Source organism: Dendroctonus ponderosae, unplaced genomic scaffold (assembly GCF_020466585.1).
Source record: "Dendroctonus ponderosae isolate FM_Combo_2020 unplaced genomic scaffold, Dpon_F_20191213v2 Dpon_F_20191213_5, whole genome shotgun sequence".
Classification (NCBI taxonomy): Eukaryota; Metazoa; Arthropoda; class Insecta; order Coleoptera; family Curculionidae; genus Dendroctonus; species Dendroctonus ponderosae.
In genome coordinates this window covers 3547058-3574398 of record NW_026018715.1, presented here as the reverse complement: position 1 = coordinate 3574398, position 27341 = coordinate 3547058, and the positions used below count along the sequence as shown (strand labels likewise).

The following is a 27341-nucleotide window of genomic DNA, read 5'->3' as shown; positions in this document are numbered from 1 at the left end:
TTGATTAGAAAATGTATGATTCGAAATATAAACAAGCCTTTTAAACCAGCAAGTAAATAACTCTGCTTTTGAACAAAATGGCGAACGAAAAATATAAAAATGTCCTAATGATTTGTCTTGGGACTGATAAACTGAAAAGATTATATAAAATTGCAAATATACAAAGTGAAAGTGTACATTTGTATGTGCCCCGTGAAAAAAAAGGAATAATCATATAACGTTTTCATAAATATCAGAAATAAAAAAACGGATTTTCATATAATACAGCAGTTTATGCAAAAAATGAACAAAAAAATTCCTTCTAGTTTAAATTAATTATGTACTCTTCTTATTACTATAAATTTCACAGTGGAGAAGCTCCAAATGAAACGTATTGCAATATCATTGCTTGCGCTAAGTGCATTTATTGTTGATCGTGATGCTGATTCACTGTTGAAATAGCCAAGAAATAGATTGAAGAAGAGAATAAAAACAAATGCATTGCTTTTGCAAAAGCCAAGCAAAACATTAGACAGAAATAAACGAAATTCGACAAATTCGAAGAAAATTTAATCGGTTATTCAGAATTATCGACAATTTGTTTTGTGTGCTCTGTCTGGAGGATCAACCACTAAAAAGTGAACTGGACATTGAATGCGCAGTTCCAAATGTAACTCAATACTTACAAACAGCGCGGTTAGCAAATTTCCTTTCCCTATCGAAAAGCCGTTTTTAAATATTTCCGTTCTCTATACGTATTGGTGACGGGATTCGCAAATTGGTACATGAAACGAAAATTGTTCCGAGCACTATACCTTTTTAGTAGTTGTTATTTTGTGCAGTTGGATTTAATCCTATGCGGAAATTCGTCAGTTTTCAACTATCAAAACCTAAACATGATTACAAAAAAATGCATTACAGAGGCTGCATTTAAAGTTGAAATAATACAGATTAAGTTGTTTCATATTCATACTTAGATATTGTGAAATTGAGACAGAAATTTTACTAATTATCCAATGATTTTTTTATTAGACTCAATATTTTCGGAAAATCAAAAATCTATTTAAAGCAAATAACCAGCAGATACTTTAATTATCCGCACGAAGTTTTCAGAAAATACGGCTCTCTAATCAAACTGATCTGCAGGCAAAGTGGCTTCCTGTTCTATATTAAGTTTTTGTCGACTGGAAAAAACGTTGTAAAAGTAGTTTATGTCCAAACGGCATTTCAATATTTATAACCGTTTTCAAACGAGAAATGACCAAAATGTATCAAAATACTGTGAAACATCTTGCATTTACATCTAAATTCGTATTTTCATAGCGACATAAAAAGCAAGTATTCAACAAAAAAAATATTGCTTGTTATTCAAATATATCTATTTTTTATGTAAAACAGTAAATGGATAAATCTTTCCTATCAAAACTGGTCCGTCTTGTATATTTACATCGAGAGTACATAGAGTACATCTCCTAATTTTATAAAAATATTATCACCAAAATGTCAATAAAGAACTTTGCAAAATCCACACACATCGAAACACTACTCAAAAATTAAACAGAATATTTATTATTTTTCTTTGGGGTCTATCTTTTCGCATGCAGGCATGTAGACGACTCTGTCCTTCACTGCTACTAGATAATTTCATTGGTTTTAGAATGACTCAGTTTTTTTTGCTGTTGAATCTTTCAATTTCCAAATAAAGTGCTTGGGAAACGGTTCCAATATCCAATTTTTTAACAACTTCAAACTTCTGGGTAACGGGCTTTGAATAATTTTTGTGTCACATTCCGCTGTGAAAATTGCGCTTAAAAAAATAGTTCCTTGCATTTTATTTATACGAATAAAAATAATGGAGTACAATTACAAATATTCTGCGCAGTCGACAAATGGTTTCAAAACAGTTTCGGGAGAAGTTACCACAGTTGCAGAATATGGCAATAAAATTATTCAAAGCCCGTTAACCCTTTCGGTCACTGTGTACACATTTGTGTACATCAATTATCGGTATCCTTACATAAATTCAGAAAGTATTTTAGCTGCTTGTTCATTGTGTCCACATTTGTGTACATTATAATGTTACATGTAGTATAAGTAACACCCTCTAAGGGTTTTCTACAAAAGTTTATTTCTCTAATTCTAACAGCTGGCGGTCACTGAGGGTGTAACATATGCAACATTATCTGTTAGATCTTCTTGGCATTTTGTCTGTGGTGGAAATAGTTTAGACAAATTAGAAACAAATTAATAAAATGTGGTTTTGTGAGTGCAAACAGTGATACAGTTTTTTTTCGAAAGCACATTTTTTTGCTCTTTAAAAACACGTACACATTTGTGTACACTGTGAGTCAGGGGAGTAAAATTAGAAGATAAACTTAACAGTACTTTTTTCTTTTTCATAATAGTAGACAGTTGAGTATTATAGGATCCTTAGGATAGAGGTTTATAATGAGTCGAAATCGCCCGCTAACAGAAAGATAACTATTCGATTTCATAGATGCCGGATTATCAGACATTGGACTTAGCGACGACGAATTCAATGAAGATGTCTTTGATTTTGATCCTGAAGCTACACAACTTGTTACCAGTATTTATTATATATCTTGAACGTAGCATATACATGTTTTACCTTGTAAAATTACTGAAAATGCTATTGAGTGATGATAAGGAAGAGGCTGAGCGGCCAGAACAACCGAAGATGAACCTGTCAGCACATCCGCGAAAACTCCACAAAAGTCGAAGAATAACTCTCAAATAGGGGTGTTGATAAGATGAAGTTTCTTATTACCTTATATCGGACATTTATCAGGTATAAAAAGTGGACTCTGATAATGTTTGCTCATGACATAGAGATATCCTAGATTTGCTGCACTTCAGAGCCTATATTGCTCAGGTTCTATTATTGTAATCTTAGCGGAAAAAAAACATTCACTAAAAAGAGGGGGGCGTCCAACAGCTGATAGTCCAGGTCCTTCATCGCCCAAAACTTTAAAAGTAACACCAGAAATTGAACCGATAGCCGAAGTTCGTTTGGACAGACTAGACCATTTACCATCCATTGATGTAAAAGACTTTGTATCTAGTTGTAAAGTGCCTGGGTGTAAAGGACGATCAAGAATTTCATGTCAAAAATGTAATGTTCACCTGTGCTTCACAAAAAAAGCAACTGTTTTTCAATATATACAAATACATACGAATACAAAGTAATTTTTTTGTTTAATTTATTTTTTGTACCATTGACTACCAATGTACACAAATGTGTACATCAAGAAACCAAAAAACCAAAAAAAAATACAGAAAAACTTTTGACATCAAAAATTTACAAAAAAATATAAATTGATTTTCAAAAAATCAATTTTTTCTTTATAACAATAAAAATTTATGAGCGAAAGGGTTAACCATAAGTTTAGAGTTAATAAAAAATAATGGATATTCTCACGTCTTCCAAAACACTGTATATTTGGGCAGTGGAACCACAAGAACAAAAAGCTCAATAAAAATACTCAGAAAAATATTCAATATCCCTATTAATTCTTGAATAGTTTTGAGGATCTTAATGCATTGATTTCAAACTCATAATTGAGACAGAAAAGTATTTTTTGTTTCGGGCGAAACGTTCAAATTAAATAGATTTTAAGTAATAAAAACTAAATAACATACATTGAAATAGTGGATCGAATAGCTATGATTTGCCAGCAGGAGGCAGGGGACTTATACATACCAGCATTTCTTCATATTTGGCATTAATGTCTTTTTCGGACATTAATTCGACCTTGTTGGCGTAGTCCTCATCTACCTGAATGTCGGCTTCTGAGTTTGGACCCAACTGCGAGCTGGGTCTTTGGCCAGCTGGTCGTTTTGCCGTGCCCCCTTTGAACCATGTCTCCAACTGAAAAATAAATTACAACTTTCAATAAAAAATTACTTTAAAGCAAATAATTATTAAATTAATTCGCAGCATCTAAAAGGTATTACTTATATAAACCCTGAACTGCTGATTTACGGCAATATTTTATTATAGGGACAGTGTGTTGATTCAATAACATTTATCATGCTTTATTACTAGATTCCGGATTAAAAAGCACTAAAATTGTCGAAAAAAGCGCCTGATAAGCAAATTGATATCTTCCAAAAAACGCAGCAATATGTAAAAAACCATTAAAAATGAACAAAATTCTTTCAGTGGAGTAAAAATATAACGATTTAAACATTTCAAATAAAATTTAATGCAATGAAATATGTAATAAAATAAATGAAAGTTTTCTTAAATAGATTGATTCTAATTACTTCAAAAAACCTAAGCATGTTTTCCTAAAACCAATGTTTATTCTAAATAAAACCGGTAAACAAATAAGTGAAATTATTTGTCCCATTGTAAAATTTTGCAGCCTAAGAATATTTTTGCAAGTGGAAAACTTCTCTCCATGTCTTCACTTGTTATAGGTGCATATCTAAATTTTCACACCATTGCCGGATCCCTAATTGAGCTTTGTACAATTTCCCCAATTAAAACCGAAGAAATGTCTTTCAACTAATGAAATCCTCCTTTTTTATTAAAAAATCGTTAAATTTTCTTTGTAGAATTTGTACAATTCGCCCAGGAATCAGGCTGGTGTCGAAACGAATTTGATAATAATGAAAATAATTAATAACAGGCAAGGACTAAGTGGAAAATGTTGTTGAGGTGCCAACTTTAAGAAAAAAATATAATTTAAAAACGAAAACACTAGAAATGGTGAAATGTTAAAGCAGTTATGGGTAGAAAACGGTTAGATTTGCGGCGAAACGTAATCTCCTAGCGGAAAACGTTCAATACAAAAGTTGTAGGTAATAAAAAAATCTAATGACGAAAAAACAATTTTTCAGTATTTCATTTCCATCTCGCGTAAAAATGTTTTAATTTATATAAAAATTTGAAAAAGTATGATTTTTTCGTAGTTAAGAAGACGACTAGTTTTCGAGTTATGACATCTTCCACGAACAAGTTCTATTTATTACAAAACACTATTCAAAAAATTGAATCATTTACGTTAAATTTCGCTACAAGACTATACTATAATAGACAATAAACATATTTTATAATTTGCGTTTATTTATAAATTGTGTTGCTTAGATAATGCTTGATCGTGTTTATTGAGTTCGTGAACTGAATATCAACATTTCGTACCGGAAATACGGGACGGAATGTAATTAACCCTAAACATATATGGTGTGCGTAAGCCAGTTTTGGAAAGCCAACTTATAAAAACTAACTGTTTCAATACGCAGTTAACTTAATTACTATTTGTTTATTATTATTATGTTTTTGACGGGACGTGCATTTTGCAAAAACCGATTTCTTTTTGGTGCAATTTAGCCATGCCGTTTAATTTCTTTAGCCAGAAGAACCGTTGCGAATGTCGTGGCTGGTTATGCCACAGTTACCATCTAAACGCCTTCGTGCAGAAAATTTAGATTACTAAATTCGGTTTAAAACATAAGTGCAATCATTGCTTCACGCTGATAATAAGAGCGAAACGTTTTTTGTACCGTAAAATGCCAATTTTTTTATGACGTATATTTATATATGAACAGCTTGCAGATATACAACTTTTAAAATAATCTCTATTAAAAAAAGTTGATTAACATTGCCAACCAAGCAATTGCAATTATTCTGATAAGCTACGCGATTAATTGGGTAATAAACAGAATTGAGAGGCTCTGTACACAGTCGGCACCATAAAGGGAAGGCAATCAGCAATCATTAGAAGCAGAACCAGATAATGTATCACGTAATTTCGTGCACTTATGTAGTTGGCTTGATTATTCACAATTCAAATAGAAAATAATTACTGCAGCAATTGTTGCATAATTGGCGATTAGCACTCAGCAGCAGGAAGAATTAAGCAACAACAAAAAATTATTTGACTACAATAGAGACTCGGGAATGTGAAAAAATAAGCAGCCGAAACAAACCTCTGATCGAATCGCAGACAATTACATTCTTTGGATAATTGCTTGGTTTTTGCTGACTAGTTCAAGGTTGCCGATACAATTACAAGTTGTTATTTTACGAAGCCACTTCTACAGTCATAAGCAAAAGCATTCAATACACATTTGTAATAATCGCTGCTGCCGTTACTTGATTGATAGACTGATAGAGCCTGCAAAACCTCCGGTCTCGAACCCCATAAGAAACGAATTGGCTGCTCCAAGAAAATATTGTTGAATTGAACATGGAGTAGAAGCAGTGGATCACAAAAATATCCTCAATAAAAGTTGCCACGAATATGAAATGTTTGTTATTATTATTTTTTAATTGATTGCATATTTGATCTCTGGTCTATTTAATCTTAAATAATACCACAATCACGCGTTGAAAAATATTTTAATAATTAAGGAACCAAATGGAAAAGGAATTATTACATTTTTAATGCACCAAAAATATATTCGGACATGCCGCTAATAGTATTTTGCCAATGATGCCCGTTTTCACATGTTTAGGAGTCTCTCAATATCGTCAGTTCAGTGGTTAAATTCGGGTCAATTAAAATGGGTCGCAATAAGAAACCAAATTTATGAAAACAATGAAACTGTCATCGGAAAATTTGAACGTAAAAACTTCATTTCGGGTTATAAAAATGAAGATTGCTTTAAAACCACCAGGCCATCCAAAGGCGTTAAATGCAAACGAAGAGTCTTGCCACGGGACGAGTAAAACAGTAAGAAAACAGTAGACTAAAGTTAGTGTCCCATAATTTCAAGTTAAAGTACAAAAATTTACTGGTAAAAATATTCACATTTACGCTAATGGATATGTTGGACAAGCTGCAACTAAACGAAAAAAAATTGTTTCCGTCAACCGTTCACCTCAGAATTATCTTTGTGATGAGCCGAAGTTTAACATACTTGCGGCTGAAAGAGGACAAATGGTGTGGCGTAAACCAAATGAAGAACTTCAAAGTAAAAATTGCTGTGCAACAGTGAAACACATCTCTCATGGTTTGCTATATTTTGGGGGTGTATTTCCTCTTTTGGTGTGGGCGGATTAGTTTTTATTAATCTTGTACAAAATGGGTTATTTAAATATCTAAAATTATTTTGCTATTAACTGCGTCTTAAATGGGAATAAATGCGGAATAAGTTTTCCATTATATCATGGCAAAGATCCAAAATCCTAAGCATTATATTCCGAGGATTATGCAGTGCAATTAATGCTTTAACACCTGCCCAATTTCTGGATCTAAATTATATAGAAAATGTTTGCTATTACATGGAAATAAAAATTCGACAGCATAATATAACTGACAATAGCATAATAAGCTAACAGTTAAATCAGATTTTATTGAAAAAATAGGGCAAATTGAGAGTTTTTTCGAAAATAATATTTTTCATGCCCGAACGTCTAACGTTTGTGTTAGAATAAAAAGGAACTACACACTAAATATTCTTCTTTAGTTTTGATGTTCTAATTTTCCTTAATTAAGAAAATGTAATAAATATTATGCGGTACATGCACATATTTTCAATGCATTTTTCTAGTATTATTTAAGATTAAATAGGCAAGAAATTATATATTCAACCCATTGGGGGAATTATTCGTCCGAATCTGTAGATAATGAAGTAAAAATAGCCAAGCGGAGAGTCGGAYAACAAAATTTATATTTTTTAGCATTTGGCAAGCAAAGAGTTGTTATAACAAATAGAAAAAAAAGTGCGACCGGTAGAYTTGACCGACCTCCAGATTTAAAAAATACAGGAATTCTTCAAATCTTTAAGCTAATCAATAGACTGTTTTTTTTTAATTACAAGTTGATTTTACTTATYTCAAATTTAGCTAAAAGTTTCGGAAAATAAAACGTTAATTTTAGATGATGTAAGTTTTTAGCTAGAAACCAATTAAGTATCATAATATCAAGAAAYAGTGCTATGCGAGTTGTTTTCTGACACTGTGTATGTATGTACATATAAATGCACTGAAGTAGTCGTACGATGGCTATGTTTTTGGACCTAGCCAAAGCTTTCGACTCAGTTGACCTATCTCTTTTAATTAAGTTAAATAAAATAGGCATAAATTTCACATGATTCGATACATCTGAGTACAATAGTATATGGCCCCTTGAAGATGATTCAACAATTATATTGTCGAATTGCTTTTGGTGGGATCTGGGGATGGAAACTCAAATAATCATTAAGAAGGTAGATTATTGGCAATGCTGTTGCAAAAATCTAAAACCATTGATTTTTTATTAAAGTTTAAAAAATTAAGATTATTTATGCATTTTAAGACCTCTTGATATTTTATCAAGAGAAMAAATGTAACTATCACTGATGRTGTAGAACAGTGTAAACATTTAGAATTACAATACAGGTTTTGGTATACATAATAAATTCTATAAATCTTCGAGAAATAATATCGTAAGGAGATTCACGCCATACAATTTTATAGTCTAAAGATTGGAGCGACAGAAGCAAAAATATCGGTTAACATCCGAGGACAAAATCAGGGTTTAGAAACAATTAATGAGTTATATGGAGACTCTGGACTCTGGAAATAACGAAAAACTTAAATGGAATACAGGAATTTTTAGCTCTTTTGGCTTCGCACACTTTACACTTTTAAATTATGTGAYGAAAACGAAAATTAACACCGTTGTTTTATTAGAATACTTTTTATTACGCTGTTATATCGTTCTGAAWTGAATAAAAAATGTGAAAAAAGTTCCAGTTAACATACTTCTTTAAKTTATAAAGTCAAGTGATTCAAAAACACAAACTGTGTAGCTATTTTGACCTTGAAGTTTGTGACCGCATATGGGATAATTTCTTTAAAACTTATAAATTTATAACTTGTACTTAAAATGAATAAAGATTCAATATTTTCATAATTTATTATCTTCAATTTGTAACCCAAAACAAGTAATTGATGGGTTCATTCAAATGTGCAATATTTTTGCTTTTGACTGTAGTAGGAACGCACACCTCACGAAAAACTAGTTAGTATGCGATGTGTAAATAATATTTCCGTACATATTTGTGTTACACTAAGAATGTATTCAAATGTAACATAGGTTTGCTTATATGCCAATAATGTAAAAAGCATGTGAACGTTTACTTGACCGTTGCGTTAGTTTGAGATAACTACGGTCGCATGTTTTGCACGCCCTCATCCCAAAACCTATCCGTTGGAATAAAATGGTAACAAAAAAATGTCCAAAATGTATCTTTTTCAAAGACTACTAAAAGCAATAATGGAAGTAACATGCAATTTTACTCTCTGCTCAAATAGATGTAAGCATCACTTGTATGAGAAACATCTATTAAATAAAAAAATCTTTTATTAATGACTGAAGCTGTGTTATAGACTTGCCAACCTACTCTTTGAAATGCTTTTAAATAGAAGATGCGGTATATTGTTTAGAGGGTTTCCAAACGAATTCAACAATATAGAATATAATTGGTCAATTTCTAAATACAAGAATTCCAGCATTTTTAAACATGGATAATTCGCTAGACAAAGTTCAAGTACTATTAATTGTTATCTTAACATTTAGGCTTACACTTTGTATCCTGAATTATCTTGAAAATACTCAAAAATGCTCAACTCTACGTAGAAAACGCGAAAAATCTCCAATTGGTAGATATTTTTGAATAAAACTCAATAAACCATCAGTCAGTGATGGTTATAGACATATTTGCTTACGATATAAAATATATACTTATATTTTCGTTTCAGACCATTGAGATCTCGATTATCAATTATTATTCTCACATTATTTAAATAACATTTATCTTAAAAACCCAAATTGCACCGGCAAGAATCAGGAAAATGGCCATCCTGTTCTTAAAGTTGCTTATTCAATAAAAGTGCAAATCCTAATGTATTTATGTCTTATAGATGTACTAATAAGTTCCAAAGTGTTTTGTGTTATATTTCAAACTGAAAATTGTAAACTTATGGTAAAYATATCGACAAAAAAATTTGCTAACGCTCTATAATTTGATAAAAACCAAGGTGCCGGAAATTAGTGATATATTCTAACCGCATTATCTGTGATTAAAATAGAAAATAGGATAAATAAATTCATAAACATGAGTGATCAGTTACAATTCTCGATATACAGAATAATTAWTTTTTTTCTGTTCATTTAGGGAATTTTTGCCAGACAAATTTAAATAGTGGCAGTAAACCTTTTYCAGGGCAGAAAATKTAAATACATTAATTATATTTTTGATACGGCTTGCGCGGCCAGCTTTTGAATTTATTTGCATTCATTAGATGTACAAATAAAACAACCGGGTTAATATTAGTAAAACCGCAGCACGATTTATTTAAATACATCGATATAGTGTTTATAATATACACCGATAGGAAACTTAACTAAAAAAAATACATTTCCTTTCTGGATCAAGATTATTTGTTTAAGGGGCGCATAAGCAGTTTATTCTTGTGATGCGTTTATTATACAAACACAAATAAGATACTCTTGGTTTCTACTTTTTTATGGAATCATTTAATGTATAAGATATATCCCATAGCATTCAATTTGCCTTAACTTTTTGCTATAAAACTTTGGTTTGATTTCACCAATTTTTCTCTGAAAGGTGAGAAAGTGATTTAATCGAATATTATTTTCAGATTTGGTATAAATCAATCGGGATCTATTTTTTATTGTGTTAAGTCAATTTAAAGAGAATTTAAAAAATCCATTAAAAATTAGTTTCAGCCAGCTAAAAAATAATGCCATTTTTGCGTAGAAGTTGCTTAATAGAAACTTTGTTAAAACTGGAATGACCTGAAAATTTAAAGGAACTTTCTTCAGAGCGTTGAGGGCGAGGATTTCTTAAATTACTTTTGGAATTTTGGATTGGAAACTTTTGCTATGGTCGTTTTTTCACGATAATCCTAATTACTTGTGGTAAAAAACTGAATAAAATTAATTGTTTTGATGCCATATTCGAAGCTGAAATGGGTTTTCTAAAGTTCCCTGCAAACCGATGAATGAAGCGAATTTTCTAACAAAATTAATTTTGTAATTTTTGGTTGAAACATTGTCAGAAAAGAACAAAATTATCAGAAAATAATGCTTTTTTGCGTTTTCGATTAAAAACTTTTAGTTTTGTGGTCGGTTTTGGAGAAAACCTTAACGGTTTTCGGGAAAAAACGGGAGGAATGTATTTTCGTTTCTGTCCCGAATACGACGCTGAAAAAAGTGTTATGTAAAATTTTTACAAAACCATAAATTTATACGTTTACGATTTGTGAAACGCTTAAACAACAAACCGAAACTTTTATATGTACATTCGATAATATCAAAAGAAAAATGCGGGGACCGGCAAAGCTTTCAATTCGTTATAAGCCCATGTTGTACATCGTGTGCTAATTATCTACATTTGCTATTTAAATATTTAACAAGCCTTTAGACTTTAACTGAGTACGAAAGTTGTATGCTGACCCAAAATAGACTATTGTGGCAAGTATTTAATAGTAGATACTACGTTCTAAATTCCTTAATTTTGTTTAAACAAGTTGATTTTTTTAAATATATTAGGATACTTTTTTATACAGTATTGCTTATCAAAGCGTCAAATTTCACTAAATATGAATTTTAAAAGAACATATTTTATAGCACCGTTTTTGGTGTGTAAGAGGTGCGATAGTAACAAATATATTAAAGGTCGATATTAACAAAATAAGTTTTTTTAAATGTATCTTCAAATTTCTTATCATTATCGGATTTGCCGCAAAGCTTTTAAACTAGTTTTCTTACGACCAATGAAGTGTGTCCGTTTTTTATGATTTGAAAAGTATGAGCTGCTGGGTCCACAAAAATCTGTGCTGTACTCCAAACGATGCAAATTTAAAAATCGACCATCTGGGGCTCCAAGGGCACCTAAAAGGCTAAGTACTGACTTGTTTTATTTAATTAAATTAGTATTATTATTATGTTATGAATTAAAACAGGTCAATATGAAGCTTATCATGTTCCCTTCGAGTCTGAGAAGATCGATTTCCAAATTTGCAGTAGTACAGCAGCGATTTCTGTGGAATCTATAACAAAAAAAGGTTTATAATGAAAAAAACTTATTTTGTTATATACATTTTGTTATTATACAGGGTGGCTCATTTTAAAAGAACCAGCCAAATCTCATTGTCTTGGGAGTTTTCTCTGGGCTTATTTAAAGAATTTTGTGTATGAGACTTTAGTTAGACGCTTTAAAATAATAGTGGATGCAATTAACAATATCAATATTAATCATAACCAATACATATATTCGAAACTTTATATATAAAATTGAAGTAGATTATAGAGCATGTCTCCTCTTAAAAAGAGGTCATATAAAAATTTAAAGATTAAAATCTCTGATTATTTAAGTATATTATTTTTACATATTTATACGGGATATAGGTGGATATGGACAACGAGTCAACACACTTGATGGCAAATTAAAATTATACGAATGGTAGAAAACAAAAAATACGAAATTCAGGATGTATTTTTAAATCCATAAACTTTAGCCCATATGTACTTTAATACTTTTTCATTTAGAGTTAATTGTTGAATGAGATTTCATAGTAAAAAATATACCAATACATTTAAAAAATTGAACTTGTCCCTTGTCCCCTACCTGACGTTAACAGCGCCATCTATCCAAAAGTTGATATCAGCCACCTTCGGGTTTCCACCTAGCAATTTTACAACAGTTGCATAATTTTTTTGTAATTCCTATAATTTACGATATATTTGGCTGGTTCTTTCAAATGAGCCACCCTGTATATTTGCTACTGATGCACGTCTTATATTGGAAAATAATTTTTAAATATTAAACACCAAACACTTTGATAGAAAATAGTTCCTTCTAAAATTTATATTTCCTGAAATATCGCGTTGTGTAGCACTAATGAGCGAAAAATCCCCCTGTAAAAAATATACGAATTTTATAACTTGAATCTTCAGACTTATAAATTTAAATTGTTCCTACAAGGCCTTCTACTGACAGAAAATTTGAGAATATATACGAAAAAGCCTTTATAAATGTGGCTTTTCGAAAAATATTATAGGTATATTTAAGTACAAAGTAAGCCATATAAAAAGTGTAGATACAACTCATTCTCAACTGAAGAAGATCAAGGAAATAACAGCAAAATTCAAGAAGAAATCAATAGGTAATTTTACCTATTGGAAAATGAACAAAGCGAAACAATTGTAGACATCGAACAAATAACATCAACATGGAACGATTACATAAAAAACATACGATAAAGTTCAACACAACAAATTGATGGAAGTTCTGCAAGATAGTGGACGACTTGACGGCAAAGATTTACACGCACAATTAAGAGCTCAATATTTATTAAATTCTGGAATTGGAATCAAGCAGCTTCCGTTAAAACTAACCATGCCAAAACAGAGGAAGTGCAAATCTTAAGACAGGGATGTATATGTCACTTCTCATGTTTAACATGTACGCAGAGGCAATTTTCCAAGAAGCTCTAGAATACACGGAAGCAGGAGTACTACTAAATGGCGAACGAACAAACAATTTTCGATATGCCGATGACACCGTCATATTTGCAGACACTGCATAGGGACTGCAGCTGTTGGACTGGGTAGTTGCAGTAGGTAAGAAATATGGTCAAGAAGTCAACACCCGTAAAACAAAAGTCATGGTAATGAGTAAGGAAAGAATTGGAGAAGTAAAGCTTACCATCAATGAGAAAGCGGTAGAACGATTGTCAACATACACATATCTCGGCACAGTACTAAACGAACAATGGGACCATTCCCAAGAAATAAAAACAAGAATTGAAAAAACAAGAACAACCTTCAATCAAATGTCCAAATTATTCAAGACACATAATTTGAATTTAGAACTGACACTCAGACTGCTCCGATGCTATGTATTCTCATCTTGTTGTACGGAGTAGAATCTTGGACCTTAACGGAGGCAACCACAAAGAGGCTGGAGGCGTTCGAGTTGTGGACATATAGAAGAATCATCAAAATATCATGGGTAGACAAAATATCGAACACCCGAATAATCCAAAAACTAGGGCAGAAAGACCGATTGGGTCGATAGCCTTTTTCTGTAGGAAATAATGATTATTTATATATTCTATATCCAAAAACTAAATAAAGCAAAAGAAATAATATACACAGTAAAACGTAGAAAATTGGAATATCTGGGGCACATGAGAAACGAAACCAAATACAAACTACTAAAATTAATCTAACAGGGAAAACTGCAGGGCAGGAGAAGCGTTGGACGAAGACGAATATCCTGACTGAACAATAAACAAATTACAATTAAAAACAGAAACAAATAAAATTATGATTGCTAGAATGATTGCCAATATTCGGTAACAGATAAGCACTAGAGAAGAAGAAGATACAACTCGTAACAATAAGGATTAGTTAGCATATGTGGATCATAAACCAGTAATTCATCATCAAATTCATCGCACATCATGCTTCTGACGGTTAAAACATGTTTTCTATACAATGTCTTATTTACCGGAAAATACCTAATTAAGGCAGGATAGTCGCACGTCGAGGAACTATCGAAAATATGCTTCACACCTCAAGAAAAAAATGCTACGTAAATTAAAGTAATTGTAATTCCAGAGTTAAATACAGTAATACATCTAATGTGTGTACAGAAATCCTTGACACTTCAACTAAGGTTGAACACACATTTAAATCTACAAAGCAAGGCAAGTATTTTTCAACTGTTCAATTGTGTGCAAAAAAGTAATAAATCCAATATCTCCAAATGCCAGTTAATATGTTTCACCGTAATTATTCGCCTTAACGGAATCGGTTTTGAACCAATGCGAAACCATACGCACTTTAAGCATAAATGATCGTCGTAACATTTTTAAATGACAACCGAAGTATTACATTAATTTTATCGAACTGACACAAATACCGCTGATGTACACGACTGACTATACAAGGTGAGTCAAAGCCACGAAAATTTACTGCCTGTTACTTGGAAGTACAAAAAAATTACTCATAATTTGCAGTTGCATGTAAAATACGAATTCAATCATTAAAATAAATAATAATTACATATCGAACCAGGTAAAAGAAGACAGGAATGCAAACTATTGAAACCATGAACTATGAACAAATATTATTGAAATTCAATACAACTTGATTAATGTTATAAATGCTTGTTTTAAGTAAAAACAAAAAAAAATCGAACTGAAATTCAAACTTCTGTAATATTGTTACTCACTTGAAAATATTCAAATTTGGCACCTGTTTGATAAAGGAACGGTTTCCGAATGTACGTAAGGCGATTTAGCTCTGGTCGCTCACGCAGACACCCAAAAGGACAAGACCGAAAAATAATTTTTCTTATAATATGATGTTAAAGTGAAAAGAATTTACATATTTTGTAAATCAATCTGGTTGAAAAAATGGCGACTAAAATAGTTATATAAAAACAGAAATCTCCAAAAAGTCGCTATTTTCATAAATGCCGCATTAATCTGGTTACGTCAGAAACATATACAGGGTGTCCCACCGACAACCACAGCGATTGATATCTATCAAACTATAGTAAGGAGAAATTTCAATGTCATGGGAGGCAAGCGAGATGAATTATTTTCAAGATGTCCACACTTCCGGTTATACCGGAAGTAGGTATCAACTTGCTTATTTTAAATGGAACACCCTATATATTATTAGATTTTTTATTCTACTCCAAAGTCTAAATATATTTCATGTATAATGTCGTATTTCTAGGTCTAACCGTTTGATATACATATTTAAAATCTTATGTAAAAAATTACAGTTGCAGGCACTAGAATAATTATTCATTTTTCGTATGAGGGAATATGTTTTGCTTAATTTGAGTCGCATTCCTTCTTCAAAAGGGCTTACTTTATTGGGATTTCGATAACTATTAACACAAAGTGACAAAAAAGTAAGTTTGAATAAGCGGTGATTATATATAATTTTCTACTATTGAATGGAATTGGAAATAATTAATCAATTTTAACTGCATTATTGCAACTGATCCACATACTGACACGTTCAATAGCAAAGGTTTTGTTCGTAATTTTCAAAAAATTTTTTGTTGACAAGAAACTATTTGTACTTGGAAACATGTAGACGAAGTTATAGTTACAATATATCAGAAATGCCTGATATAAAGCAAATCAAAGCAATAAAATGATCAAATGCAACGCATTTCAATCATAAACAGTGCAATAATTACCGATGTTTAAAAAAATGTAGGAAAAAAGTAAGAATAAAATTACATTGAATTTCCCGTCGCCTTCATTATTGTTTTGCTTATTTCACTTATAAAATCGAATTTTACAAAATGATTGCAATGCCCGTTTTGAGGAGTTGCCATTTTTCTGATGTAGATGATATTAAAATAATATTTAGGATGCATGGAAAACTAAGGCATGAAATTGGCAATATAAACTGCAATCTCTAAATTGCAATTTGTAATAAAATGCAGGTTTTGTTAAATCTGGCAAAAAATTGTCTAAGGATTTCCTAACCCATACAGTACAATATGAGACATAAACAATGGGCTTCAAGGACCCAATAAACGTTTGTTTTTTATGAAGAACACTTTTAATGGAATTTTTAGATTACAGGAGAATGCGTAAATGATTCACACATTCGTTCGCATCATCGATAAAATTACTGAATATCTTTAACTTTGTTGCTTAGGTGTTAATTATGCCACGGCAAGCTTTGGTGGTCAAGAGTCTTCATCAGTGAAAGTTAATAAATATTATTGATTAGTCAGATTAATTACATATATGTAAGTGGAACACATACCAAAAAATTAAGAACAATACAACTGTGTTGTAGTTGTACATCAGTGTTTATGTTTTAAGCTTGTTTAGCTGCAGCAAAATGATTGAACCGAGACCAAACCCCAAAAAAATTAAGTTAAAATATACCTACATATCCATACATGTTAAAGTTGAGTTTAGATTCGCAAATCCCAAATAAAATCACACGAAATCACAGCACAACCAGCTACTTACTTCACTAAAATTGAACATTTAAATGTTTAAGAAATGTGGCAGTTCAAATTCAACATCCAACAGTCTAATGTTGTAGTTGAAACAAAAATAACAACTGAAAACACTTCCAAACCACTAATAATTTATCGAACCCGACAAGTCTTAAAATACTTATGAACACCTTTTGAAACGAAATTGGTTTATCTATTTTTAAAAATTACTTAGAAAATGTCCCCAATATTGATTTAGACGTCTCCAACAGGTAGGCGAGAACAAACGCAAATGTACTTAATCAACGCAAAAAAAATCACATTGAGTGCGCACTACTATAAACAAACTTTAACTGTGAAATAACAGCAAACCTAATTAAATATACGATAAGAACTCAAATGCGCCAACACTTTTCAATCACGTTGTTCCGACAATCATAATATTAATAATAATGTAGTTCACAACAGTAGAAAAATAAACAAGTATGCTTCCAGGCAAACATCGACAACACTAAAGTGACTAAAGTTAAACAATCAAAAGTTGCTTGGAAGAGCTGCTCGATTAAGAAACGAGAATTTAAACCTAGAGTGTCAATTATTCGTATGCAAAATATGCGCTTAAAAGGCACTAATGCGCTTTTTTGCAAAATAAGCTGTTTGGAGAAGAAATAATAAATCCTGTTTTACCGCTGTGTATGGCATCAACTTGCTTGAAGCAGTACTTTAATTACTAGATAACATCCTTATTTTAGGAAGAACATTTGACCATAAGGCAATCATCATTAAATCAATAATTTTCACGTTTAATGGAGTATCAGTACTAGCAAGCAGTACTGGAGTTTTAGGGCGACACTGCCATAAAACGCTAATAATTGTTACGACCCTTCAGTAAGCAACAAAGGTTTAACACGTAGTGATAAGTTGTTTATTCAATTCCCTACCAAAAATGTTTCTTGAACCATTTTCGACTAATCTGCCTCATTAGCGAAGGAATGTTTTATTATACAGTGTGACAATAGGAAACAAATCAGCGGAATTTTCGGGTACTTACGGGTACTACGGGAAAAATTATCAGGCACGTAAATGTTATATTCAAGGTGGACACATTATGACACACGACAACCTAGTTTGGGTGAGTTAAATCCCTATAATTTTAAACGGAAAGTAGATCCGAATGGGACTTTGCTTGAAAGTATTTCAATTCTCGCTRTAATCATACCCAGATTGACTAACTTTCATCATTTCAACTGAAAATCATCAGTAGTTACTATTAGATGTAAGCTAGTAGACATGATGGTAAGTARAATKTTATCAAATTTCCTGAATTCAAATAAAGGAATGCTAGACATGTTTATCATTTAATTTWAAATTTTGTTATATTGACTAAACTACCCGGTAAACTGACCAGGGATTTGTACCGGTTCCTCATTTGCTATTGCTCGCCAGGAATAAAAAAACATCTAATATTCAGGTGTCGAATCAAATTAAAACTTTAAAACAAAATTTAAACGAATAGCTAAAATAATGTCACCATARTCATTGCAGGGARGTGAAGAAATCCATAATMGTCCTCTGAAATGATCAGAAAATGCCTCTGCTTTCTTTTTGATGGGTCACTCTATATATKATTACTATAAGTCACTTGTTTTGTTGAGATAAAGTGTAATCAGTAATAGCTCATTAATRTTCCGTTGACGAAATAATCTCAATTATTYCTGCAAACARAAAGCTGTTTTGGTTTTTTTTAAAAACACCGAAAGTTTTACCCTTGCTGAARYKCRCRGTKTTTAAGCCAACAGKTAKATTKWKMGASAAAAYWRACKMTTAGTTAGTTTWACTTATTTRAAWCGATAAAATGTTATCSAWAAATTCAAAYRGTRYCYATTGMTCAAAATGTMRTATCTTCTTCCAGCTAGAATAAATAAATAATATKRRAGCTTRCAYAGAAAYATGTGTTAATATTCATATTGCATGACAAATAGTATAGATATTTAAGGTAAATACKCGACGATAAAACGWAACWTWWYMTTMRYAWATACTTAYTGTTTCMGTTTTATCGYCWAGTATAGCAAAWAAYYATTTKTKATGTTMTTATKTACTATTAMTATAATGCARCCGATAATCAAACWRTATACAAATTSAAAWWATCTMTCTGTWAKRCRMYAGWCAWWRGCTRRRAYCWGTTKTKATACKTYSAKTAAAATGMTMKTCASMTACRTGGGSRKTSSWMTKCKSAGMAWGTAWMCATGTSASCTCWGTCTKSATATTGCCTTTAACCATTTTAAACGCCGGCTTTTATCTTGTGGTACACGAATAAATAGCTTATCTGGCTTTTTAAAAGTTGTATAGTGGCACAGTGGCACCATACAGCATTTGTAATATTGTTTTTGTGTTGCTTCCATTAGTAATAAAGCACAGCACGAAATTCTGAACAGTCAAACACCCAGACAATTCAACGACAAGCCGTATTCCCGCATTGCGCAGTCCGATCGAACTAGCGCTATGACGTCACGACCATTCCCGCGCATTCATTGTCGTTTCAAATGAATAKCCTGCGGTCACAACTTTAATTGTTTATTGCAAATTAMATTTTGCGATTTGRRGGCTGATATTTGGTATGYGCRATTTCTATAGATAGGCAAATATATTAAAGAAATAAAAAAATKTTCAAGTTYCCAWTTATATGGTCACTTATGCCGACTATTATTTTAAAAATAASACGAAAAATAAGATAGTATCGTTTYKGCTATGATCAGCATGATTCAACTATAAAARAAGCCACAGCAGAAACRAGCMTTCAGKCATTAAATKTTTCTACAGCCRATCTTAGTCAGTCTAAAGGCTGACGKCTTAAGATATACGAGTCATAAGTCATAGTTCAGGTTCGGTTACAACTAAAATCTATTGTTTGTATTAATTTGGAAATAAAYTGTTTTAAAAAGCGAGCTTTCAAATTCATCAATAAAATTCTAGCTAAAATGTTTTCWTAATTATTTCGAGCAGTTGGAAAGCTCGTTTAGGTTTCTTGCTRAAACGCTCAATTTWTAATARAAAAATTAAAACCGTTRGATTGCCCGAAAAAWTTAACGCTATGTTTAACAKTTGATACTTTCCAGATCGAAAAAACAGTGCAAYCCAATGGKGTTTCTGCGAACAAACAWTATTTTCTAATTGYACATTCAGTGTTCAAAAACACGGTGCATGTCAATATTTTTTCTGCAAAAGAGGCGTTCATTTCCAGTTAAGAATTTTGGTAGGTACGCTTGAAAAATAAGCCTGCAAAAATATACGTTATTTGACTTAATAAATGAGACTAGTCAAAAATAAGAATAAAATAATGTGTWTTTCGCTTAAATTAAACGAATTTTGTTGGTATTTGTTATATTTGATTATGCAACTAGTATTTCTCATCATKTATGTMTGTATGGGTATAATTTTATTGATTAATTTGAAACTTGCGTTTTTAAAAACACTTTTATTTCAAAATTAATGCAATTTTTATAATKTGGATTTGAAATTTATGTGACCGAACCTAATCGTAGACTAAMTATMTTTAAGCTATCTTTAGACTGTTGAGTAAATGGACCTAACCATAGACTATTTTTAACTTTAACTCTTATGACTTCTGACCAAACATCTAATGACTGAATTCTCGTTTCTGCTCAGGCTTCTTTTATAGTTAAATTATGCTGATCCTAGCAGAAACGATACTACGTCTTAATTTATTAAAATAGTCGGCATAAGTGGCCATATCATTGTATGTAGGTATGTTTTCTCTTGTTGTGGGCTCATTTTCCTCAAAATATTACCGCCGTTTGGCCTTTACAATTTCCCGTTCTATATGATCACAGAACAAACATTTTTTTATATTTACTTTTATAGTACTCCACACCATGGCACACATAAAAATATTATTTTTATGTTTTTTTTTATATGACCTGGCAACATAAAACTGACGTTTTCGAACGTTTGATCTCGAATACTGTTGGATAAAAATAAAACTATATTTAGCTTATATCTAATGATAATATGCCGACTTTTGGATATTTTTTGTTTAAAACGGGCTTGTAACTTGTTTAATGTATGTGTTTTTTTTTACTAAAAAGCTATGAAAATAGAGCGTCTTGCCCCTTCTAAGATTTATTATTATGAATAATTATTTATTCAGTGTAAATGGACCGCCCTTTTAACTTTGTTACATTGAAAGATAAAGGATTGGTGTTTATAGCAGATTGAAGGAAATGTTTTCAATTTTTTTCAGATCTAACTTGTAGATTTTTAAATGGACCTTGTATGTTTTTACAGATTGGGATTTTACGTCAAATTCTGAGTAGATTTTCCATTCATCAAAAATCTATTGAAGATTCAAGCTAAAACCCTTATTTTCACTGCTCTAAGAGAAACCATCAGAAATGTAAAGATGTTTTTAAAAAATCATAAATAACAAGTCCTAAAAGCTGATGTTTTAAATCGGTGGTTTTAAGCGAGTTCGGAAAAAGCCCAAAACAAAATAAATGAAGAACCAAATGCTTATCAGGGTTTTCGAATTTCCCAAGCCATTTATTCATTTCAAAGCAGACACATTTCGCTACTTGATTAAGTAAATATATCAATCCAAGGATTTGGTAAACATAATAATATCTAGTGAACAGGATTTTCATTGATTTATTGCAAACTTTTCTTTCCTTGATTCAATTGTTGTGGGAAATGAAACACAATTATATTCGATATTACAATATATTTTACACATTTGAGTGAACTACTCAAAATGTTTTCTACTGAATTAACAAATTACCAAAAGTGAGAGATGCGCTTGATCTATTTCTATATAACGTAAATCCGATGGGCGTGACAGTGGACATATTCAAATTCAATTCGAACAATTAACAATTGATGAAAAAAGCACAAAAAATTGAATTTTCATAGCTTTTGGGTCTAAAAACTAAAGCGAGAAATCGCTCAAATGCAAATTATAAAATACGCGCATTTCTTAAAAAAAAAGTTTCACTTTACACGTATTATAATGCATAAGCAACGGCGTATTTTTCAAAACCAAAAAATGGAAGCACGTTTCTAACGGAGTACAAAGACCTATTTTCTGATTCAAAATGATCTAAAAATGGTATAAGCAAAGTCACTTTTGTCTTCTGCAACGTACGTAATTTGTTGCTATAGAATGACAAGCAGAATCAGAACAAAATAGGCTACGCTAGATGGTGAAAGGCCCTTAAGTTGATAAAGACGCAAACAGAAAAAGCATCAAGTTACTACTTTTGTAAAAATGCTTAAAGTGAAAGTAGGTGTGTATCGAGTGAATATTGAATACAGTTTTCAGTTCAAGACTGATGATTTGGTTAGCTGACAAATCTGTATTAATTCATACGTTCAATACTTTCCGCAGCAAATATTATGCAAATATATGTCAGATATTAGGGTAGGCGTTGATGATATGAACTTTAAGCTTAACTGGCTAAACTGAATAAATGAGGATTTTGAAATAGGTAACATTCCTTTTCGTCAAACATTTGGCTGTTGTTTGTTTTGGCTGCAGTCTCTTGTCAAGAAAGATGTAATAGATGGCAGAATTATTAGTCAATATTAGCAAAACCAACAGTACAACATTGAAAAGTAAAAACTAAACATATTTGGTTGAAGATGATAATTAAAAAGTTGTGTCTATGACCGCAAATTAAAAACCACATGGAGGAAAAAGCGTACCGTGCAAAAGTAAAAATTTTGTATTAAGTGAAATTTTTGCAATAGTTTGCTTAATAATTATACATGACAATTAATCTTTTGGTTACTGCTGTACCATTTTTCTGATATAAAATTGTAATTGTCAAACAAATTGATTTTAAAATCACATTCGTCCCCTCTGAGTAATTCCCCTAACTCGTATAATTCAGTATAAAGCACCGATTTCTTATTTTCCGAACTATGTGCTGACAATCATATGATATTGTCAACTTAGGATTTAAAAACTGTTTATATTAATGACAAAATGTTTTCCTTAATTCCGAATACTAAGGATGGAGGTTCCATACTACTCGCTTACTTTTCCTAAAGCATAAAGAAGGAAGGTGGTAGTTATATTCTGTATTATAACTTAGTAACTTACTTAGACTTTATCAAAAGAGATAGACTTTTACTTAGACTTTGATTAAAATCAAATTTTAATACAAAAGTTTTTACTTTCTACAGAAATAGGGAAACACATATTAAATTTACATATTTTTCTTCCAAAATTGATGAAAGCTGGATTTTCAAAAATTAGAGATTAAAATTTGCAATAAACACAAAATAATTAATGGCTCTGAACCAGTTTAACGTATTCCAGTAATATTTTCTTACTACATTAATTTGCTTAAATGACGAAAAAATCCTGCATCATAGAAATAAAACCCCACGACATTCAAATTTCAAAAATATATTTCCAGATTTCAAAAATAGTCTGGCTTTGGAGAAAAACCAGTAACGTACAATTGTTTTTTTAAGTATGAAAGTCAATGCTCGTACCCACTCTACTGCCAAAATCTAAAAATTCCGTTTGTATGGAAAATATGCGACTTTATTAATTGGCACGTTGTACTAAACATCACTGAAACATCTCGAACGGCTTAGAAAATATCAAATAATAAGTGCAAAAATAATATTAATATTCAGAATATCCTTCATATATTCGCATATTATTAAAGAAGAAACTTGGGCGAGCTTCGGTTGTTCATAAAAAAACCTATTTTAATTTGACCTTAAACGATAGCATAACGATAAGCATTGTTTAGAGTTAATTCTTTTTTGTTAGAACATACGAGTAATAAACACTGATTGCTTCAATATTAGCATATCCCCATTGGTTGGAATATCGAATACGAACAAAAAATGTTGAATACGAATAAGCAACAACGCAGATGAAACAGAAAATATGGAAGGGTGGCGAAATTATATTATTGTTAAGTATGGAAGTCAGGTGATAATAAACCGCATAAATTGTTCGAAATTTCCGTCAATTCAAAACCAAATTGACATCGGATAGATAGACTTTATTCATGATTTCAAAAAATGTGGTAAATTTTCAAAAAGTTGTACATGTGTCAAAAACAGAAAACTCTTATTGGTATGAAAATACAAAACGTCTTAATTTAAAACAAAATGCTTAACTATAAACTAATTTTAAAGCAGATAAATAAACCGCGTGAGTCTTCGGGAGCTTACCTAAAAGTATCTGCCAAACGCATGTTGGGGCTTAATATAATGATGTTAGGGCTTAAGGTAATGATGTTGGGGATAAAATATTTGCAAGTCGGTACCACTTCCGGTCATAACGGAAGTAGGGACTTACCCGCTTATTTTAAATGGGACACCCTGTATATTATTACATTTTTGGATTTTTAGTTTTAGAAGTTTTAGGTCAGTTTGTTCAATGAACCGGGTACGAAAGTTCAACCGTTGCGGAATAATATCAATTTTTCCAAAAAAAAATTCATTACGCCTATTTAGGTCAATCAATTTAAATATAACTTTAGCCGGTTGTAGCCAAGAGTTAAATCTATCAATTTGCAGAAACCGAGTTTAACATCTATTATAAAAATAAAGTTATGAAATATTAAACTTGACTAGGAAAAAAGGCATAATACTCAAAAAATTCAAATAACTAAAATTAAGGAAAGTTGGGATTGGTGGATTATCACATAAACATAAATTTAGACCATACTGTTTGCAACTCGTTCAACATTTGAGAGAAGCCGACTTCTTAAAACGTATTTCTTTCTTTCCGTGAAACTATTTTGGTAAAAATGCAAGAAATTACAAATTTTTTGAGTAATTATGTATTTTATGGACGGACAAATTTACAAATCTAAATTTACTCAAAATGGCATATTTAATCGCCGAAACTTGCTCTACTGGAATAACGACAATAGCAATCCTTTTCGCGAATGTCATTTTCAAGAAATTTGGAACTTTAATTAATGTGATTTGTGCTATTTTTAATAACGAAAATATTCACGTCTATTTTTACAACGAAAATTTGAGAGGATGGCTCATTGCAATTTATAATTACTGTATGTATGTATTTCATTTTTATGAGAAATGTATGTTGAAATCTTAAATACAACCCAAAATAAATAGCGTAGAGCGGGACATTTTGTGGTACCAACAAGATGGTGCGGTGCGCCCCCTCAAGCACCAATGCCGTTTCTATAAAACCCAACGAATTTTTTGAAGATCGTTGGTTTGTCAATGACGATCCCTTTCAATGGCCATCTAGGTCACCTGACCTTACGCCCATGGATTTTTATCTTTTGGGTCGAATTAAAGATCCTGTTTATGCTACACCATAAAAAACCGAGGAAATTTGCATTGCAAGGGTGCGAAATGCCTTCAACTCTCTTTCCCCTGAAGAGATTCAAAAAGCTACAAATGGAGCTGTTACAAGCCGTGTTTAACAATGCCTTGCATCTAACGTAGAACATTTAAAACATTTATTGTGATTAAAAATTAAGCAAATAATAAATGAGTAATCAAAAATTTTAGTAAATTGAGAATTTTTTGAAAATAACTATCAAACTGTTACGTTTAGCTACAGCTCCTTTTATAAACTTGTCTTAATTTTTCTCATTTCATCGATCTGAATAGGAAAAAATAAGGGTTTCTATGTGAATTTTTTGGCAACTATTTCTTTTTTGGCAAATCAAGTTTAATTTTCCATAACTTATTTTTCATAAAAGATGCAAAACTAATTTTCTGCACATTGAGACTTTTGGCTACAGTAACAGGATTTAAAAGAAGGTGCTGCAAAATAGCCATATGAAAACATTAAATTGGCAATATATCGAATACTAAACATTTTTGCATAGACATCTTTACACAAACTTACACTTATTTTAGTACTGAATATGACAAAATTATCAAAAATGGTGGTTTTCATTTGAAAAAATTGGTTTTGGGTGGTTTTCTCAACTGTATTTTGAAACTTTTTTTTTTAACACTTTGTATTAATAGTATTCAAAATGTTTTCGAAATTCCATTAAAGTAAGTCCTTTTTAACAATAAACGCGACTCAAATTAAGTATGACAAATTTCCTTATAGGAAAAATGAATAATTATTCGAGTGGATGCAACTGTCATTTTTTACATAAAATTCCAAATATATCAAAAAGGTTAGACTTGGCTACATGATATTGTATATGAAAGATATTTAGAGCTTGGAGTAGAATTCAAAAATTGTAATAATATACAGGGTGTTCCATTTAAAATAAGCAAGTTGATACCTAGTTCCGGTGTAACCGGAAGTGTAGTTATTTTGAAAATATTATAGACCGCTTGCCCCCAATGACTTGGCACACTGTCCAATTTTCAAATTTATCTTAATTATAGTTTGTCAGATATCGATCGCGGCGGTTCCCCCTGTATATGTTTGTCGACCTCAGGGTAAGACGAATCCAAAATCTTATTTCTCGCCTTTTCTTCTTTTCATTCTCAAAAATATTAACGCGCGCCCCTGCAGCAAGCAGCGCTTCTTTTTCACTCCACGAGTTCATAATCACTAACGTAAGTGTGGACGAACCTCAGTTATTTCAACATCTAGCATACAACATTGTTATGTGACAATGTTATGCTACATGTTATCAAGTGTGGATCCTGCTTAAGCGCTATGTGACGTCGCATGGTATGTTTCAGCTCCGCCACGTTCGGCGCTTATCCGTGTTGTCGTGCTCTAGTGTGACTTTCGGCTTTCGCTTTGCTGGTTTCTCGATTATGGAAAATAAAATGGTTTATTGATACTGTATGGTACCACAGTGCACAAGTACTGCAATATCTACACCAAGAAAAACCATCTATAAACGTGCTATTAAACAAAAAGAAACGGAAATTGTGGTTGAAAGCAGCTCGGCGGAACTACACAGATGATTCTGCAAAAAGTCACTTTTATATATATGAGGATCATTTTGAAGGAAGCTTACATAAGAACAATAGTATTTAACGCGTTATGAACCGTGTATGTCTGTTAAATTTAGATGTCGCCTTTGTTTTGTTATGTGCAATTTTTTTAAATTTTATTTCACAGCTTAAAACGAACATGGAAAATGATGGGAGGACGGAAAAAATTAAAAAAGATGCTGTTCCAAATAAATTTGAGTGCCAAAAAGATATAAAACCAACTATTGGCCCTCCTGTACGAGCCGTAGTTTTCAAACGAAATAGACTAAACGTTATGAATGACGCTTTACATGCAGACATAGGTACCTAGTAGATCTGAAACGCCTGAAGTAAATTTATCATCTGAAGAGGAGAAATTGCACGAACAGGAACAAATAGAAGACGTTACAAGAACAGAACAATTTGCTGGTCGTGGTAAATCGGTACCCTTACAAGTAAATTTAAGACCGAAG

General features: G+C 31.5%; 1 protein-coding gene and 1 long non-coding RNA gene across 7 annotated transcripts in view; one reads left to right on the top strand and one right to left on the bottom strand.

The window, feature by feature from the left end:
- LOC109533699 (protein diaphanous) overlaps nucleotides 1-27341 on the bottom strand; it is a 69890-nt gene that overhangs the window by 29905 nt on the left and 12644 nt on the right. For 4 of the 6 annotated variants that reach the window (XM_048666957.1, XM_048666956.1, XM_048666954.1 and 1 more), the window contains one exon: nucleotides 3701-3868. In XM_048666957.1, the coding sequence (XP_048522914.1) occupies nucleotides 3701-3868 (168 nt within the window). Of the gene's footprint in view, nucleotides 1-3700; nucleotides 3869-16898; nucleotides 17477-27341 lie in introns of those variants that run through there. The other 2 variants (XM_048666959.1, XM_048666958.1) reach the window with 2 other exon arrangements.
- Nucleotides 1789-3186, top strand: LOC125504647. The gene is made up of 2 exons (XR_007281629.1): nucleotides 1789-2788; nucleotides 2841-3186. It is a non-coding gene; the product is annotated as an uncharacterized LOC125504647 (long non-coding RNA).